The sequence below is a fragment of the Strix uralensis genome, chromosome 3, assembly GCF_047716275.1.
Source record: "Strix uralensis isolate ZFMK-TIS-50842 chromosome 3, bStrUra1, whole genome shotgun sequence".
Taxonomy (NCBI): Eukaryota; Metazoa; Chordata; class Aves; order Strigiformes; family Strigidae; genus Strix; species Strix uralensis.
In genome coordinates this window covers 51840220-51860747 of record NC_133974.1, presented here as the reverse complement: position 1 = coordinate 51860747, position 20528 = coordinate 51840220, and the positions used below count along the sequence as shown (strand labels likewise).

Below are 20528 nucleotides of genomic sequence, written 5' to 3'. Positions count from 1 at the left end.
GTTCTATTTCAAGCATAAAATATCTATCACTTGTAGATATGCAAAATGAATCAGCTATTGCATATTTTGAAATGTTCTGGTTCTTTTCCAAGGTAAGGGTATTCAAATGCCAAGGTCAGACAGGCAATGATATGTAAGTTAACTGTTGATCTAAACCAGAACTTACTATAAAATTAATGCGAAGTAATTTAATCTAATGTGAATATGGGAAGTCTTCAAATTTGCCTTATTCTAAGAGTAAGCTATTTAACTTCAATTTAGTTTTAAATGTAGTTTGGTAAGGCACAAAGACTATCTACGCAAATTGTTTGTAATCAAAAAAAACTCTAGAAATTAAGTATTTTATCACTGAATTGGACTGCTTGTCCAATGATATGTAACTGCTAGTTTTAAAGGAAAAACCTGACAAAGAGCAGGTTAAGTTGTTGTGCCTGAGGAGCTTTTGATCATAGGATTCTATGCACTACTTTGTCCATTCTCCAGAAGCTTTCAAATTTGCTGTCCTATTTCAGCAAATTTGACAGAAGTGTACATGTCTTCAGTTACCACACAATGTTCTGTAATGGAACAATAGAAGAAGGAACAGTGCGTCAAAATGGAGAAGCAAGGTACAGAGGGGAAAAAAATTATGTGCTAATGTGAATGTGATATGTGAATGGATTTTACTTCAGCACTAAATATGAAATGTATGCTATATTCAGAATAAACAGAAACTGAACCTATAGAAGCCATTTGCTTCATATTGATCATATTTTAAGAAGATACCTGGAAGTTTTTGGTATTTTAACAACTGCAAAAAATACAATTCCAGATATGCATTCTTTCACAAGTCACAATGCTTCAAAAATCAACACAACACTTAAGAAATATTTTAAAATAAAAATATTCTGATCAAATACTTTGCTATTCAATAGTTTTGGTGGAAAAACTCATGCCAAATGGAAGAGACGCAGAAGACTCCGTTCAGCACTCACATACAAGATGTTCACAGTCAGCCTAGGATGATACTTGTTGAGCTCTAGCTAAACTTCACAATAAAGAAAATTAAGGATAAACCATATATTAAAAGTGTTGTTCAAACCCAGACCAAGGCTTTCACTGCAGAAAAGACAGTTACGTATTAGATAATTAAAAAAAATCTTTACTAATATATAATGGTGCAGAGGTCTCCAAAAAGAGTAAAATTTTTCATTGCCTGAGACAGACTGTTCAAAATCCTCCAGCAGTAAATTCTATCAAGAGGCATCCTCACACAAAGACAGGTTGGAAAGGAAAAGCAATGCAAAATAACATATACACTTAAATGTGTGAGACAATGAAATTCAGAAGTTCACAAAGTATATATCCACAAAAGAACAGTTAGTACGCAAGTGAAATTTGAAGAGTACAAATTAAAAAATAATGGAAGCTATCCAGACAGCAGATGAATTCAAGAGATATTATGATTGCTTCACGCAGACACCATGATTCAGGGAGAAATGCGTAACGATTGGCTTTAGCAGTCCCACCAGCCCTAATCCTTACGTTGCCATGTGAAAGATCAAATTCACCCAAACAGAAAATTTAACAGCAGACAAACGCTATTTTTAAAGACGACGACATTTAAGTGCTTTTCAATTAAGGAACATGAAGTACTTGTTAAGTCTTGTCAGTGACACTTCAAAAGCCTTGCCTTTTGCATAAGCATTACCACATTCTGTATAAATATACTCAGATTATTAGGTGAAGCAACATAAAACAAGTCAAAGATGATCTTGGTTTCATGTCCTCTAGTAAGGAAAAATAATAATGATTACAAACATTTTTATTCTTGTACTGTGGGACTTCTGCATAAAATCCATTGTGTAACAACAAAGAAATCAGAGAGGGACTATATTACCACAAAAATGACCTGCCATGATTACGTAAAACACTGCCATCTGGTGATTGTGCAATTATACAGTTAAAGAATGAGGAGTTGGTCCCAGTTAACTGAGATACTTCAGTTATCAGGATTAAGAGATGGCAGAGCTCCCCTCGGACACTACTGTGAGTATTTAAGGGGTTTTTCTCCTCCAATATAATTTGCTCTCTATTCCTGAAGACACATATTTATTCATTATTTCTGTATGTCACTGGATATTTGATCTTTTGCTACCAGTTAAAGTACGCCACAAACACTTCCTTTATTCTGAAGACATGAATCAAAGAAGAAACTTTCTTTGATGCTATATCCCTGAAAACAACTATTCCTACATCTGTCTATGATGACTGAACAATTAGCTCATGTGGAAGAAATGGTGCACATTAATGTAGATTTGTTGAAGAAACTGATATGAGAAAGTCACAGAGGAATTCCATAGCAGCAGGAATCACTACTTTTCTCACAGGAAAAATGAAGTATCTGTACTACTATGGAAGAGGATATAAACAAGTGAAACAGCAACCTCAGTAAGAGACAGTTGTCATATTGACTTTTCCACAAAATACTCGAGGCCTTCTTAGAAACAGCCAGTCTATTCAAACTGTACAAATAGTTTTGCTACACTTCCAATCATACTAAAAACAGCACAGATAATAATGACACCCCCCCCCAAAAAGTGTAAAATGTAACATTTTCCTTCCAAACATTTGCAAATTAAACCCTCAATTTAAAACCCTAAATTTATCCACATACAAATAATGGAAGAAAAAAAAAATTCTGCAAAGTTGTGGGGAAGTTCAGACAGCTAATCAAACAGTTGAAAATAATCTGATTCATTAGCTTTATTACTGGGACATAATTTGTTATTTTTAAATGCTCCAACTGGCAAAAACTTCTTTTTATATCTATTTAAGATAAATTTTCACCTCATTCTACTCAACAGGATTCCCATTATATGTATTATATGATTAATGCCAACAGCGGCCAGCAAATGTCAGTAAAGCAACATGCTTTGCTTTTAACCATCCCCTTCCTGCTCTCAGAAGGATGAATATTTTTAAACCATATAAACATGAAAAGACATAAAGGATATGTATCTGTAATTTAGGTTTTAAAATGCCTACCAAAACTGCAACCTAAATTTCCACTCACTGACATGACTGCACAGCTTCTGTATGCGAGGCATCATACTCTACTTCTTCATCTAAACTTACTTTTCTTATAGTTTAGGTGTGTTCACCTTGCAAATTACACTGAGAACAGAACCTATTCTGGACCCCCAATCCTTCCTCAATACTTTTCAAAAGGGTGTTTCTAACTAAACTAATAGCTTAAGGCAGCACTGCAGTAGTATTGGGACTTAAAAAGTCTAACTAGCAGCATTCAAGGAAAATATGGTCACTAAAATCTTGCTTATGTGCAGACCTGATGTTTGTACACCTTCTCTGAAAAAGAGGGCTTGGAAATCCCATATACAATTTTTGTATAGAATATAAGCCGTAATATCAACAAAATGGCACAGATGATTTTAGAATTGTTTGGAGAATTCATAGTGCCACAAAAAAGTTAACATTCCCAATTCTAAAGATAGAACTGTATAAAAAGAGAATTTTGTAATTCATATAGGAACTTAAGGATGACACAACCAGATAGGAAAGAAAATAAGAACACAACAAGCACAAAATTCCAGTTTCATCATATATTCTCCCAGTCTTTAACAATTTGCCACTTTGGGACTTCCTTAGCCAAAGTATTAAGCCACATCTTTTAATTCAGTGCTTCATAGCATCTCCTAATCTGTTTATGTTTGTATTAAGATTACACACAGTATTCTGGAGAGACATACCTCACAGCTCCACTAAAATAAACAGACAAAAATCAGTAATAGTAACATGATGATGCGAGCTATCTGTTTTCTAATATAATTTCAAGTAGTATAAAATTCCTTGTTTGTAAGTTAGTATAGAATTAAACAAATCTGGCATAGTAAGTAGAGAACTTCTGTGTAAACTCTACTTCAGAAAATTGTCCAACATATTTTCCTATGAAGTCCCCAAAAGCCTACAATTACACCATTCACTAATCTCATCAGTAATTTCCAAGACAAATGCCAGGAATCTACCTGGCAAATCCTCGACAAATACAAAAACCCCCATAACCTATGCATAACTTAAAATTTAGCTACATAACCATTTTTTTCTAAAACACTTAAGTTTTAAACAGTTTTAGGGCAAAGGATTAGTCTTCATAGCCACCACTCATCAAGGTACCTCGTATGTGAAAAGATAGTTTTGAGCCTGCTGCCTTCAAAGATTAAAAAAGTGTTGGCTTTTACAACTACCTCTTCCTTAGGTTACAGGTCTTCAAGAACGTTTTGTCAAAGAAACGTTGCTATATTTACCTATGCATTTTTTAAAATGTATTATTCTTGTAATAAACAGCTTTTTGTAATCTCCTAGAGTATTGCAGAACCAGTTTGTATTTATTATTTCAGTTTAAAGAATTTAGACAGGGAACACATTTTTATCTGTTAACTATAATATCCAGAACATTGTCAGCACCATAAAGTAATAATAAGAAACTGGTTTTATTAGGTACCTAAAAATATTTCTATTAACTTCAGAATTTCTAAAGCCTTTAAAACTGACTACACAAAAACATCTATGATAATTAAATTTAGGCCCTGAACAACTTCATGTAAACTTCCTAAAAAAAATCCTGTTCAAATATAGGTACAACTCTGTCAGTGGCACACAGGGTTAGCTTATCTCCTCTAATTAAATTTTAATTTGCCCTTGAAGTGTGTACTTTTAGAAATAAAAGTAAGTGCTAACCTGGACTAATAGGTGGCCCAAGTCGGAGAAATGTATGTCATTTTCCTTTATATTATTAATCTGCTTCATTAATTGCAGAAACATTTCAACAGCTCCTTTGTTGGCCATTTCATTAAGTAGTACTGTATTTCCAGACATGAATTTTAGAGCTCCCATGCAATACAGGAGAGCTTCATTGTTTTTTTGTAGATCTTCAGTTCTCAGGACCTCCAACAAACAATCTAAAAGGAAAATCATTATTCAGAAAGCCTAATATTAACATTTATTTTTAATACAGTTCAGTCATTGAAGAGATTAACAACTGGGAAAAAAAACTCAGATTGAACTCTTACATTTCTAGTAAGTGGGCTAGAAAAATTGGGTATTTGGATTAAAACCAAGAAACAATTATTGATGAATAAGAGAATGGACCTGACTTTTGTTCTTCCAGGCTTCAAGAACCAGCACCAGTTGTAAACACACAGCAGTAATCACTGAAATCATCAATCAAGATTTGCAAAAGTTATTGTGTGTGCCTGGAATTTTGTGTACTAAACTTGAGACATTCTAAAGAGGTTTATTCCCACTGCTTCCTTAAAAATCAAATGTTTTAAAGCACCTCAAATGGAGCACTAAAAAGCACAGATGCCTAATTCGAATCTGATATTTGAAGCCTGTTCCTAGCCTTTTTAGATTTACTTTTTATGTAGGTAAAGTTACTGTAACAGTTTTGCTTTATGTTACCACTGTTGGATATCTGAAATGTTAAAACTAACAGTTGTTAGAACAAGCCCAATGTACTTTTCACAGTCAAATTGAGACATTCTGAATTTGGTGGGTGTATCTTATATAAATAAGTAATCCTAACCAATTTTATTCTTTTGAATTTCTAGTAACTGATTTAAACTAACATTTACTTATCCTTCCTGTGTTCTAGCCAGTTGAATAAAAACATTTTCCCACCTCATTAAACTTAAGAGATTTCTAAAGCTTTTTCTGTCTCAACTCAGGTTGAAACTCTCCAAGTATATGGGTGTATATGGATGAAGTACATACACTCTAGGCTCCTGTCCAAACTCTCACCACCCTCACCAACTGCCAAGTGGTCAGATAAATCACTTGGGTTGTAGTGATGTGAGAAATCAGTTTACACAGATATACACATATGCTTTAACTTATGCACATGCAGCAATTGCAAGTTCAAGGCCTACATTAATAAAACATAATGAAGTTTTAATGAAAGGAATGACCATCAATGACACCAAGTATCATTCATACACTGTAATTTTCTTCATATTTGTCATATTTGAAAGGGGTGTATGTGTGTGCATGACACAAATACAGTTACAATCATGAAAGAGATCTCAGAGTCATTGCTGACAATTCTCCAAAACCATTGGCTCAATGTGCAGCAGCAGCTAAAAAAAGCCAATGGCTGTTCTCAGTATCCTTTCTGGTGATGGCCAACAACACAGGCAGCATTATTTCACTTCTATAAAATTTGGTGCAGATGCATGTTGACTTCTGTAGACAGTTTTGTTCTGTACATCTCAAGAAGAATCTATTGGAGTTGGAAAAGGTACAGAGAAGGGCTACTAAAACAACAGAGAGAATGACACAATATCCTTTCAAAGAGAGAGCTAAAAGGCTGAGATGCCTCAGTCTGAAGAGGAGAAGGCACAGGCTATGTGATATGACTGTGGTTTAAAAAAAATCATGAAAGTGGAGGGTAAGCTGACTGTAGAAACTCTTACAAATCCTGCAGAACTACAAGCAGGGGCACAATGAAAAGTGGATAGGTTTAAAACAGCAGACAGAGAACTTTTGGAACTTGTTGCTCTATGAGATTGTAGAGGCAGACAGAATCAGGAAGTTCAAAAAGGAATTAGACAAATTAATGGACAAAAGATCTATAAACAGAGACTAAAAAAAGATTAGGCAGGGATGGACCATTTAATGTCCCTAATAGAATGTAACAATTCTGGACACTGGGGTAGTACAGGGGAAATGAATCACAGAAAACACGTAGGCTTCTGTGCTCTCCCTAAACAGCATCCCTATCGGCATTGTTAGACACAGAATACTGGACTAGATGGACCATTAATTTGACCTACTAGGCAATTTTCAGTGTGTGACTAAGTTAACTCTGAGAATGTTTCCTGAAAGATGATCAAGCTAACTATTGAGTTTCAATATCTAACTTAGATCCAAGAACAGAATACATACCCAACAATCTGTCATTTTGAATGATGTAATCATTTTTTTCATTCCTGCAAATTTTAAATGCAAGCTTACAAACACTGAGAAGATTTTTTCCATCCACTTTCATCTGCCAAGAAAGTAAGAGACATAAAAATCACAACTGAAATCTACATACAAAAATGCACCATAACATTTTACAAGTTCAGACACCATGGCAAACTTGTATTCCCACAGAACTATTAAATTCCAGCTGAAACCCTGACAGTACACTGAGCCAAACAGAAAAGTTTGCAGAATTAAAAGACTCTGAAACCTAGCTAGTTTAAGCTCTGTTTAGCAAACTGTGCTGACTGACTTTAAAGTAACAGAGGATATATAAACTTTTTATGTACGTTCTGCAGGTAGTATATCGATAACTTGTATGTTTTTTTCTCTTAATTCATTCTTACAAAGAAATTCTGCACAAGACTCACTGGTCTGGCATCCATGGCCATACTGCAAAGAACTCCAGTACAACAGTACATTTCATAATGAAAGTTATCATCAAATATCAGAAAACAAGATCTTATGATGTACTAATGGTTATTGAGAGATCATGAAAGGGAAGTAAAAGTGTTAAACATTCAATGATAAATCTCTTCCTTTTCTCTGCAATTCAAGAGCAATTTTTTCCCTTGTTCATGATTTTTAAAAGATTCCACAGAAAAATGTCTGTAACAGAATTATTTTTTTTTAAATAAGCACCACTTAACATCTATGTAGTATCTGAATACTTAATTATATCTTCTGATTAAAATAACACACACTACCTTAAAGGAGAACTGCCCCCCCCAATGCACACACACACAAATTACTAAAATGTCGACAAGACAATGCTAGCTGGTATCATTTCACCAGTGACTGTCCATACATACTTAATAAGAAGTTGAACCAATTGGTTCAAAAGCACCAACTTAATTGAGAGTTTTAACTGGAAATACTAGAGAAAGAGATAATTACACTTCCTCTCTTCAAAAAAAACCTGGTTTGGTATTTTCAGATAAAGGTGTTTAATATTGTCAAGATATTATTCAAAAACTAAGCTTTATTTCTATGTGTGATTTTTTAAATTACTGGGTTTTTTAAATCCCTGCATGTGTATCCCAGCTTAGGACACTGTCTCTTTTCCATGCCTAAGCAATATTCCTGCCACCATACACCAGCTATCCTATTTTGTGTCCCTCCTTCCTCCCCTAGATGTAATTTCTCTGCAAAAAATAGGCTCTAACAAGCGCTGATCTGGATGAATGGGAGACTAGTATTCGTATAGCAAGAAAATGTGCTTAGGAAAGGGTTAGTTTAGACACAGTTTAGAAGTATGAAATGAAAAATTAAATACAAGTTGTAATTCATGATTTTGAGCTTCACATTCTACCAATCAGCATTTTAAAACACTTACAGCCAGAATAATCTTTGCCAGCTTCAGGCAAAGCGGATCTGAATCAACATCTACAAGTTTATATAATGTCTTCAGAAGCACACTTCTTCTCTTAAATCTTTTTCCAAGCATATTCCCTTCATTCAAGGCTTGATAGAGCTTGGTGCAAGCCAGACAAAGATTTTCTATGTTGTCTTCTACTTGAAGAGGGTGGGAAGGGAGAGAAAAATAAAAAATAATTATCAGTGCCACCTCTTCCAGAGCATCTTAGTAGACAAAGACACAGAACAAAATAAAGAATGGGTTGCACAACAACAAAAGTAAGGCACCCAATAAATCTCTTAAAATGGTAACACGATCCTCAAAAACAGTTTTATTCTGCTCTTTCAAAAAGAAGAGACTCAAGCCAAGAAATCAGAGCCAAAATAATACCTAAAGCTAAAAATGAAACTCACCTTTAACGCTTAATAATCAGATTGACTAAATGTCTACCAGAAAACTGTGAATCTGAATATATTCTTTAAACAGCTCCACCAAACATTACATGTGAAAAAGAGACAGTTAAGGAATTTTTTTCTGCCCACGTGCAAATGTTGCTGGGATTAAGAACAAGTGAATGTAAAAACTCGTTACAACTCTCCAATGCATAGTAGAGGTGCAAGATATATTTGAGTGGACCATTGGCCTATTGACAAAAGAGTCATCTACCTCCTAACCTAAGTCCCTCAGACACTATTTAAAAAATACAAAAATAAAACCTGCAGTAAATTATTACAAAATCTGCATCTCAACACAAGGGAACCATGTACATTTTTACTTTAGAGAGAAAAGTCTTGCCTGTTTTTAAAATTCAAGAGTGAGTGGGTTTTCTCCTTTTCTTACATTTGCTTTTGTCTACAAGGTGACACTAATAAAGCACCATATAAACCCACTTAAACTGCCTGTATAAACTCTGCATTTACCCAGGATGTACTTCACAGCTGAAATAGAGTCATATTCAAGGAAGCAAAGCACTTGTGATGAAATACATATGGACAGGAAGTTATGACAAAAAACATTCTATCTAAGGCCCCAAACCTGTAGGCAGATTCAGGGACCTACCTCTCATGCTGAGCAGTGCCTGGAAGCTCTCAATTTGCAATCATCATGCTCAAGTAACAGCAATGACTATTCCATTTCTATTCCCATCATAGCAGAAAATTTAACAAAATTTAGCATGATTCTAAACCCTCTGCTCCAGTAAGCAGTGGCACTTACAGGAGTGGCAAGGAACCAAAATTGAAAGGTCTCTACCCCATTTCATCAAAATTAACAACAACAAAAATTATTCATCACTCACCCCATGGGACATTTCTGAATCTTATCCTCCCTTAAGCACTACAATGTAACAAAATAAAGTATTTGTTCCTGTGATGGATGCACTCAACCCCTTAACCAAACTAGCACTGGTTTGATACAGGCTCCAAACGATATAAAGGCCTGAACCTTAGCCGGGCCAAGAACTCCTCCAGTTTCAATCTGTTCTCTGAAAATCCACAAAGCAGAGTGACACAGTGAGCATTGATGCATATGATGATGGAACACCAATCCTGTGATTAACACATGAATAGCAGGTGGCTTTTCCAAGGCTCATTTATCAAGCAGCAAAGAAAGTTGTGGGTAAAAGGAGTCTCATGCATACCTTTCCCATCGCATGTAATTTGACTACAAGCCAACCACTTTATTCCATAAATATGACAGCTTAAGTGAGCCTTCTTTGAGCTCTCCCTGCTAGGCAGTGTGGCTGCATGGTGGTGATCTCCCCTGGAGCTGAGACACCTCTCAAGGTTGCTCCTCAAGGCAGAGACCTTTTACTACTGGCAGATCTTTGGTACGTGACTGATAGCATGCTGAATTAATACTAATGAAACATTACTAATACTAATGAAACATTACTAATCCATGTAGCTACTCAATATTAGTTATTATAAACTTTGTATAAATAATCAGACATAAACTGTTGTCCAAGTCTGAGACTACGATTGCACCTGGCTGCACCTAAGCTCCATCAGGAGTTTAGAAAGCAAGGGGGTTCCACTCTGAACCTCGTGAAAAAACCGGAGGGTCTTCCTTACCCTTTTACATCTCCAGTCTCTGTGTGAGTCTAACTTGATTCTAACTCAATTTTCCTTTGTATGTTTCTTCCATGCAGTAATTAATAAGGTGAACCTTGCCATCAAACTTACTGAACCTTGGTAAACTACTGTTAAACTTTGTTAAACGGCATCAAACTTACTGAACCACCTCAATAAAACATATTGCTGCTTCTCTCCTTTGAGTGAGGTGCATTCCACCCATTTGTGACAAATTGGTGTAGTTGTCAGGATCCTAAACCAGGATTTGCTACAGCACCTCTAGAAAAAAGAGACTTCAGGATTCTATTTGCTTTTGTTATGCAACAACCATCTCAAATGCATGATATTCATAAGATTTTAGACAATAATTAAGTTCCCGGTTAAACTTCAGATTTGTTTTCGCATGGAAAGTTTTCTACAAATGTTTTTGAGGGAGAAAGGGGAAGAAAAAGGCTTTTCTATTAATATATTAAAAACTAAATGTGACTTAAATGCATGTACAGGGATTTAGCTGAAAGGTATGAAGCAAGTGACTGCACACAAAATTTAAAAATATTGAATTACCAACAGACCCTCTAAAAACATTAAAATTATGGAATTCTAATATTCACTGTGATAGGAAGAACTGCAATTGTGCAGTAAACAGCCTAAATAAAGCAATATAACACACAGCTGCAGGAGACAATGATGCAATTCAGTTACAATCTGTGTGAATATTCGAGAAGCAGCAAAACTCTTAACTTTAAGGTTTTTGTAGTACTACATTCAATCAACCAGTGAGAAAGTACCATTAGATAATTTCACCTATTATTAGAAAAACCAAGCCATAATCAAGTTTTTAAAAAAAACTAAAAAAACCCCAACACACTAAACAAATCAAGTAAAGACTGAGGAAAAGGGGCATGAAAATTGATTTTCCTTAGATACATTCATGACAAGGGAGAGACATAATTAGATTTTACCTCTAAATAATATTTTGCTTACCTTCAAAGAAAATCTCACTGTGTAAAACTTTAACTCAGTGGCTCATATTTGACAATCTCAGCATTAAGCAAGGAAAATATGAAGTTGCATAGCTGTTTTCAAATCCTGATCACTGTTTTTCTACAAATCAGTGACAGATGTGGGAATGAGAATCCTGTCTTTTTAAAATAATGACATATTTTGGGAATCACTCGGTACCATACAGGTGTTTCATACTCATCAACATCTGCAAAATTATGCAAAAAAAAATTCTAATCTGTACCATGCTATAATGAACACTGCAAAAGATCCTGTAAAACAGAATCAATCCCCTAATTTGACACTCACTTTCAATCACTTGTAAAAACAAATCTATTTTCTATATTCCCACCATTCAAATAAATACAATGTCTAATAGAAGGCAACTAAACAACCTTTTGAATGAAACATGGAAATGGATTTCACTCTTTCAAGCCATACTTAATTTACTCAATTTTGCTTCAATATTCTGGGTCATTGCATTCTTTTCGGAGACATCTAACACTTGATGCACAAATGGAAACTATCATTAAGATTTCCTTAGTTTTCTAAAATTAATTGAGACCTCCAATACAGTTCACGCTTAAAAGTGAATCCGTGCAATACTTTATTTTTACAATTATTACCTCATCACTGACTGCTAAGCTGGCAGAGCTATGTTGTCTAAAATAAGGTAATTTAATCAGACAAGATCTTCTCTAAACCAGTAATTTTTTTATAAAATTACAGAATGGTTGAGGTTGGAAGGGTCCTCTAGAGGTCATCTGGTCCAAACCCCACTCAAGCTGGGCCACCTACAGATGGTTGCCCAGGACAGTTTTGCACTGCAAAGTCACTGAACATAGGAAAGCATAAAAGGCTACATATTCCAACTACTGTTATTCTTTTGTAGTAAACACAAATGAATCCCATGTTTCCTGCAGGAAACAGTACAGAAAATATACCCTTTCAAGAACAGTGTTACCCACCTTTTTCCAGTTCGTGCAGAATTGGTAGAATCTTTACATGCCAAAAGATTTCCTCCTCTTCTGATTCATTTATTCTTGTTTCATCCTCTAAGCCTTCAAAATACATACAAAACAAAAGCACATATTCAGTGAAAGTTTCAACTTCTACACAAATACACAGCTACAAATACTTTATTTATCAGTCAGATAAAAAAAGAAAATGTCACATTTTGCTATATTCTGGGTTATTTTACCTATTCAAGCTTCTGTTCTTATTTACATTTTCTCAAAAACAAAAGTTTCAAACAAAACTAGATGGATAAATGTTTTGATATGTAAAGCTGTACTGTAAAGCCAGATTTGTTTTTGCTTGCTGACATTAATGTTTCATTTGATCGCTGAATTGGAAGGTAATGGCTACTTTTACATCAACATGTCCTACTATTTTTCAGCTCTGTGTCCACGTGACAGCTTATTGTGTGTTAAAAAATATCCATATTATAGACAATCCTCTAGGATTGTACAATTTTATCTAGTACACATGCACAATGTTACACTAAGCTTGGTTCACTGACTCTTTCATCAGTTAGGGTAAAATAGTCTTGTTATTACATCCTGTTAGCAATTCTAATCACTTCATGCAATTAGTTTTGAGAACTTCTCGACTAAGTTTTTGCAAAATGCATGTTTCCCCCCTAGTCTTTGTTACGTTAAACAATTTCTCACAGAGCATCTTGGGAAATAAACAGCAAACTACAGATATCTGAAAGATGTTTTGCTTCCAATAAACATGTCAGAAACCTTGGGGGCAACCAACTCCTAGTTTTCTTGGCCACACTCAACCAATTTCTTCCACAGTGACTGAGAAAGAGCTACTGTTCATTATCAGAAACCTTGTCCATTTCACAAAGAGAAGTTTTAAAAAATATTTCACCTTTTTTTACACTTTGCTTCAAAAACAAAAGACAAAAATGTCTATCAGCAGACATCAAGTTAAAAATTGGTAGACCAAAAAAACAGCAGTCTGGAATTCTTCTGGAAACAAGATTGGGAACATGGATCTGTTTTCAGATTGGACAAGGGAGTTGGTGAAACATGATTTATTAAAAAATGGATTCCAGGATTGACTTTCATATGGATGCAGTATCACTGGGAATTATTCCGACTTGCTGAACATCCTTTTCACATTCACCTGGCGCTATGTAAAGCGACAGAATTCTGGTCTTGTCCATAGGCACACTACAGTTAGCAGTTTTACAACTTGAGTTTTAAAGGATCTAACAACCTTACAAGCTGCATGTAGGCATATTTTCTGAGTTCAAGATTAGGTTAAGCTCCTTATCTTGCAGGCAACCAAAGTTGTTGTTATAAAGATGGGGTTTGGTTGGTTGGTTGGTTGGGTTTTTTTTAAACAGGGAAATAGAAGTCACACAACTTCACTAAATAACATGAAGAAAGCCATTAAGACTAGAATATATACATTTTTTTAAGTGACAGATTTGTCAGAAAGTGTGTTCTACCATTCATTACTAGCTCTTTCATTTAAATGACAATGTAAATTCTTATCATCATCATTATCAAACACAAAAAATACTATACTACATGAGAACATTGATATTGAGAGGTTTGCATTATGAGAACAGTATTTCAGACCTTAAAAAATGACTGTCTACTGAGCATTACTTGGAACAGTGAAACAATTAAAACCTTCCTGATTATTTTAAAAGCTTGCTCTTTAAAAAAAGAATCCAGACTCTGTTTGTGTATCTGTATTAACTTTAACTGTCTACCTGTATTTTACACAGAATGAATCTATGAATTAAATTTCAACAGATTATACAATGATGCTGTTTCGTAAGTAATAAACTGGTATGTTATTACAATAACTATATATTGTTGGTATGTGCATATATAAATATTAGTAGAAGTACATGTTATTAGGTAATATTATTATTACTTATTTTGCAGACCTTTATTTTCTAGATCGAAGTTAATAGTCTTATTTAGATTGATGAGTAGCTTAATTAATAAAACACTATGCAGCATTTGCAATGAAGTGAAAGTTCTGCTCCAGATAATGTAAGAACACAGCTGAAACAAGAACACTAGAATAATTTGCACTGTTCCTTCCTGCCACAAAACCCACATATTGCCTCAATTATTTATTTTCTTTCCAGCTTGTAGCTACCTCTCTTAAAGGGAAAGATGGGACTGATTTTCTAACTACACACATGCTTAACTTTATTAAGCAAGAAATAGAATACTTCATGTATTTGCAGTTATGACCCAATTTTTCACTAAAAAAAAAAAATTAAGAAAGCCATTCAATTTTTAGTTCAGAACAAAAAGAACTGATTTTTTGTGCCACTCTGCTGCAGTTGTCTCACATTCATCAGAAAAATACAGCAACCTAAAAGTCATAATGGCATAATTTTTTAAAAAAATATCACTTGTAACTAGGGAAAAAAAAGATAATCAGCTTTTACGAAACAATATTAATCCTAGCAATAAGAATGAACAGGAAATACATTATTATAAAGAAAAGCAACATTAATAAATTGTAAACTTGCATGTGTCTTGGTCCTGGGGGATTTTTAAGGTGCTGATTAAAAGTTATGGCACTATCTGTATTTAAAATATTGCAGAAGCTGTCCTGAACCTTCTAATCAAGCGAATCACAATTCAACAGCAAAAATACTCAAGCAAAAGAATTCAGCAAGTTGAAGTTCATTGTCTCAGTTTTTCATAGGTCTTAACCACAGCTTTGCATTCTGGTCAAAAAAAAAAAAATCACTAATCAGTCTACATTTATTGGTTGCTGTTTTTAGCATGTAAATACAAGAGCCTTAGCAACACTGAGCTTTCAAAAGCTGTGTACTGCCTGACTTATCATGTTTAGCCTTTTCATGGAATACTGAGTGGCTATGAATATATCAATATTAAAACAGTCTACCTCCTCTCTAAAATGTGAAAGTATAAACAAAAATCATATCAGAAAATAGAAATAATCTGTAAATGAACACTCCCTCCCAGACCCCACTATAGAGGAGAAATGATTGAGAATTCCTACTGCTATCCCACTGTTTATTCTGAGATTAAAGATGAAGTATGCACAAACTAAGGAAGTGACATGATGTTAAAAAAAGTAGATATAAAAAGAAACAATCCTAATAACACACTTTTTTTCAACACCAAATAAAATAGCACAAATAAATTAAAAGGCTTATAAACAGAGAAAATACAGCCCCACAGAATACTAACTCCCATGACATGGTAAATACTCTCAGCTCCTCTGAAGGAAATGAAAGCAGAGCACATTACAGTCTTCGCCAGAATGATCCTGAATAATGCAACTTCTCAGTTCTAGAAAAATAGTAATAAAACATAATAGCAGAGTAGAAACTTCAGGTTTCCATACCAGACTCTCAAATATGCACTTGCCATGTATGAAACGTGCCAGCTATGAGGAAGTATTAATTAAAATCTGTTATGTAAAATTAGCAAAATGCATCCCTACAGGGCAATCCAGAATCTGTATCTTCAGCTAATATACCTTGGCCCTTCTGTGCAGCTACGTCAGTTTACAAAAAGTGATGAGCAAACAAGGTGTTAATGGATTGGCAAATTCTTAAGCTTACATATGGGAAAAAACAGAGAAAATATCAACAGATTTTTAGAGTGAAGATGTCTTGAATATTGTTTCTCTTTACCAACAACAGTAAAAAAACCCAATACATCTAGAAAACCAAAAATATTGTTCAGTGAATAAAGAAGAAAGAGATCTTCAAATCACAAAAATTAGATTATTTGTATCTGACTGTATTTCACATATTTTACAGGAGATTGAAATGCCTTATAAAGTACCTGTTACTCTTCTCTTCCAGCCTGTACTCCTTGGCCATGATGAACTAGTGTCAGGCTTTTTCATCTCGTCACTAAAAGATACAGTATAGATACACACAAAGTATATCAGAATACAGTGCTCAAAATGCTCCTTTCTCCACATGTACTCAGTATGAGATCTGCATATTAATAACTAATTGGAAAAGATTATGAGTTATTTTACTAAGATAGTAGGTTACGTGCTCATTAAAAATGACATAAAAATACAACTTCCTCCAGCATGTATTACAGAAAGCTCCTTCAGAAATATTGACATATTTACACCACAAGAGGTCACCATTATGGAACACAAAACCTAAAGCATTTCCACTTGTACAATAAAGCTGAAATTTGAATGAAACTAAGCTCAGAAAGAGCCAATTTTTATTTCATCAGTTTCATTAACTGCATATAAACTCAACTAGCTTAAAACTGTAAGTTCATCCATTCACATGGACAGTGATTTCTTCTGATAGAATTAACACTTTTAAAAGATTTAATGAGAAGAATTTTCAAAGAAACAAACACTTTAGTAACCTTTAATGCAAGTATTAGAATTTCTAGATTTTCCTGTGAACTACTGCTAACTACATAGCGATCACTAGTTCTGCTAGAACAAGAAACACGTATGTTGCCATTTCTTTGTAAAGCAACAGTGAGTAATGCCATAATTCCTGTTGATTGTATGATTAGCCTTTCTTTGGCCAGGGGAAACTACTACATACATCTGTGATAAATCTATTCTATTTGCCCAGCCACACATTCAAGCAGCACTGATCTAAAAGAAATATACAGACTCTCTTTGCTATTAAACAGGAATCTTTCCTCCTTTAAATTCTGTACTGAAGACAAAGGTCTTAATCTATGTTTCCTATTCTCAGTGTACGTTTAATTTAACGCTTCTTATTCCATTTACAGTTCATGTACGAATACAACCTAATCTTCTAAATTTTCTTCCAAAGATAACAGTATTGTGTTAGCAATGTTATTTCATAACCTGTTAATTTAGTTGCTATAAGGCTTAAAGCTAAACTGTTGTTTAAGTGGTTTGCTGGATCGGCGCCTAAATCCTGTCTGCCAGTCCAGACAGAAGATGTAAGTCATCCTATCAACAGATGGAGACAGAATAAAAGACAAAGCTCTTGTAAGATCACTTCCCTACAAAAGGGACTGGATAGCTCACTGTGATCAGTCAAAAATTTCCCAAGCAATCACATTACAGAGGAACACTTGCTTCATTATGGCTAACAAGTGAATAATGCTTTCTTTTTACAGCATGAGGATTTAAGTGCTCCAAAATCTAAATGTTTACACAAACTATCTTGAAATTATTTCAGATCATATATGGCAACTCCTACTCCTCTGCGGAAGCAATGTTTTAAAAAAAAAAAAAAAAAAAAACACACAATGCTTGCATCTCTACCCTAAAATAGGCTGACATCTGTAAGAAAGAGGGTTTCTACAGCACACATTAAATACAGTCCAGTATTTGGTTCCATTTATGCAAATACCTTGTCCTACAAACTTTGAAAGTTTAAGAAATGATTCTACGAGGTTCAGCCATCCTTGAAATCAAGACTATAACCTGAAAGGACACTGGATAGGAAGAGAACAACAACTTTAGTCACCTAATACTAACCCAGCTATATTCAGAAATCAGTATCTTCAGAATTGTATGTAGGCATGATGATACTATCTGCCTACATGAATATGGATGTCTGAGTTTGCATTCCTCAGAAGAAGAGTTTTGTAACTATATCCTGTCTGTGCCTCTTCCCCTAAAATGTAAATCCACAGGATGAATCCAAGAAACCTCAACAAAGACAATCCTGCAAGTTTTGTAGGAAACAAAAGCAGCTGAAAAGACATTGAAGCAAAGGACGTGGTAACCTGAACACTTATCAGATAGAACCACATATGAGAGATAAAGGGTAAGACCGCGTCAAAGTTTGAACTGTGTAAAAAAAAAAAGTTTGGTTGGAACCTATGATTTCTTAAACACCAGTATCAACCAGTTTAGAGACCTATGTGAATAGGAAAGCAGATTGCTGTACTGCTGGTATTCACAGAATTATCCATACTTTTGGGAAACATCCTCATAAGTTAAACAGCTTAACTGGAACTCTCATTATTTTCAGAAAAAGAATACACTGAATACATACATAAATGAGAATGACTGATACACAGGCTTATCTTTAGGGAGTATGTACAATTTATGAATTTTGTGAGAGATTATAAAATCCCTTTATGTATCTTTACCATGCTGCCAACTCCATTTTAGTTACAGAGACTTTTCCTTCTTTGTTATCTTTTCACTTTCACATAGGGCTGAAACTTAAGCAGCAATATCTTGTTAAGAACTATGCAGTTAAAATGTAATCAGCCTACTCTAAAAAATAAGTTACCTACTATTGAAGGGAACTGGCTTGTCAAGAGAGTGGTTGCCTTGGAAACAAAGTCAATTGGCAGAAATCTGATCATCTGATAAGGGACTCATCAAGAAATCAACTGACAGAGGCTCTGATGACTTACAGAGGAAAAAGAACTTGGCAACTGGATCATCTCTATCCTTCTCATGTAAGAGAGATCACAGTAGCCCCTATGAGGAACATGGCTTTCTTGAACATACACAGACTACCAGGACTTCCAAAGGGAAGGTGAGCCAGCACTGCAGTAGTGTTCAGTATTTTTCGCCAGTGAAACAATGTATAATTAAGTGAAAACAGCATTTATTCAGGAACTCTAGGTGTTTACTTACTTGCTTGTTCTTGACATTAACCCCTTGTTAATGGTAAATCTGCAAACTCTCACCTTCAGTGGTATTCCAGGGAAAACTACATTTCTAAGAACATCCCAGACGCAAAGAATTGGACTAGCTCACGCCAAAAAACCTGCACACAACAGCAAGGTCTGCTTCTCAAACATGAGTGTGAGATCCCAACAGAGGAATAGCGCTTGGGCTCTTTCCTCATATTGCAGAGCCTTAAACATCTGAGAATCTGGGTACCTCTTTACTTGTAAAACAGAGTCTGGCAATGGGCCTGATTTTTGGGCCACACCTTGCCATACAGTTAGATCCTTAGCATGGTCACTGCTACAGTTTTGGCGCAAGAAAGGTAGTACTTTTGTGGACAAATGCCTTGGCACAGGGCGCAGACAAACAAGAGTTAGGGATCTTCCCAGCCAATACTTTGTGTGTGGTAGGGAGAGGGTTAAAAATACTTTCATTGTATTAACACAACCCATGACACAGCAGCTAGCCACCAAGACAGAGACTAACTCCTTTGTTTAATTTTTATTAATCATTAGCACAGATGTAGCCCTGGTGCCCCAACAATTATTTAGTTACCAGTTAAGAGGGACACACAGCCTAATAGCATCAAGTTAATGCTTCTCTATGGATTTGTCTGTAACAAGCACCTTTGATCAGTGAGGTAGTGAAGCTTAACTAGAAAGAAGAGAGAACATGATCATCTTTTCTGAATTGTCAAACTTAAAGGCATTACCTCTAGACACTCCCTCTCCTCATGGTAAGGTTCTTGTAACACCTACATATTCTTATAACTTTGGGAGGCAAAACCAGAAAATACGGAAGTGGAAGAAGAACAGAGGAGCACAGTAACTGAGATAGTGCAATAAAGGATGATGAACATGAGGGTTAGTTTTCAAAGAGAAGAGTAGGAATAACACAGAATGAGCAAAAGAGCAGGGGGTAAGCCCCATACTATCTGCTTCTGCAAGTGCTGAGATCTCACATGACATTGCTTCTCCTGACATTATAAGCCTCTTCTCTTGGACCCATGTAAACTGAATCTGTGGACTCTCTCTCCTGAAGTACAGATTGGAACTCGGACTACCCCATGTCAGCCGGAATCTGAACAGTCTCACAAAGGCAGAGAGCTACTCACAGGCAGACAGTGCATAACATGCCCTGGGTAAATGCCGTGAGGAAGCCATACACAGTAGACACTTGCTGGTGTCTGGAAATACATTTGATTTCCATTTTAAACAAGGAAATGAAGATTATTACCAACTTTGTGATCCGGAAGATAACAAGATGCTGCAGAGCACCCTAATTTTGTATTTATAGGTATCTTTTGTTGGCAAATTCTACATGACTGCTTAATACAACTTTTTTAGGGTTGGGGGGTGGTTGAAGACATCAGAACCTCCAAACTGGTGGTGGTTCATTGACAGAAATAGAATATTAGGCTTAACATCCACAGACTTTATGGAGACTAACAAAAC

The 20528-nt window shown here is 35.1% G+C and overlaps 1 protein-coding gene across 8 annotated transcripts in view; it reads right to left on the bottom strand.

Moving 5' to 3' along the window:
* ARMC2 (armadillo repeat containing 2) overlaps positions 1 to 20528 on the bottom strand; it is a 70274-nt gene that overhangs the window by 28305 nt on the left and 21441 nt on the right. For all 8 annotated transcript variants that reach the window (XM_074862247.1, XM_074862242.1, XM_074862250.1 and 5 more), the window contains 5 exons: positions 16263 to 16333; positions 12420 to 12512; positions 8357 to 8532; positions 6943 to 7045; positions 4738 to 4958 (listed from right to left, as the gene is read on the bottom strand). In XM_074862247.1, coding sequence (XP_074718348.1) covers positions 4738 to 4958; positions 6943 to 7045; positions 8357 to 8532; positions 12420 to 12512; positions 16263 to 16333 — 664 coding nt within the window. The remainder of the gene's footprint in view (positions 1 to 4737; positions 4959 to 6942; positions 7046 to 8356; positions 8533 to 12419; positions 12513 to 16262; positions 16334 to 20528) is intronic.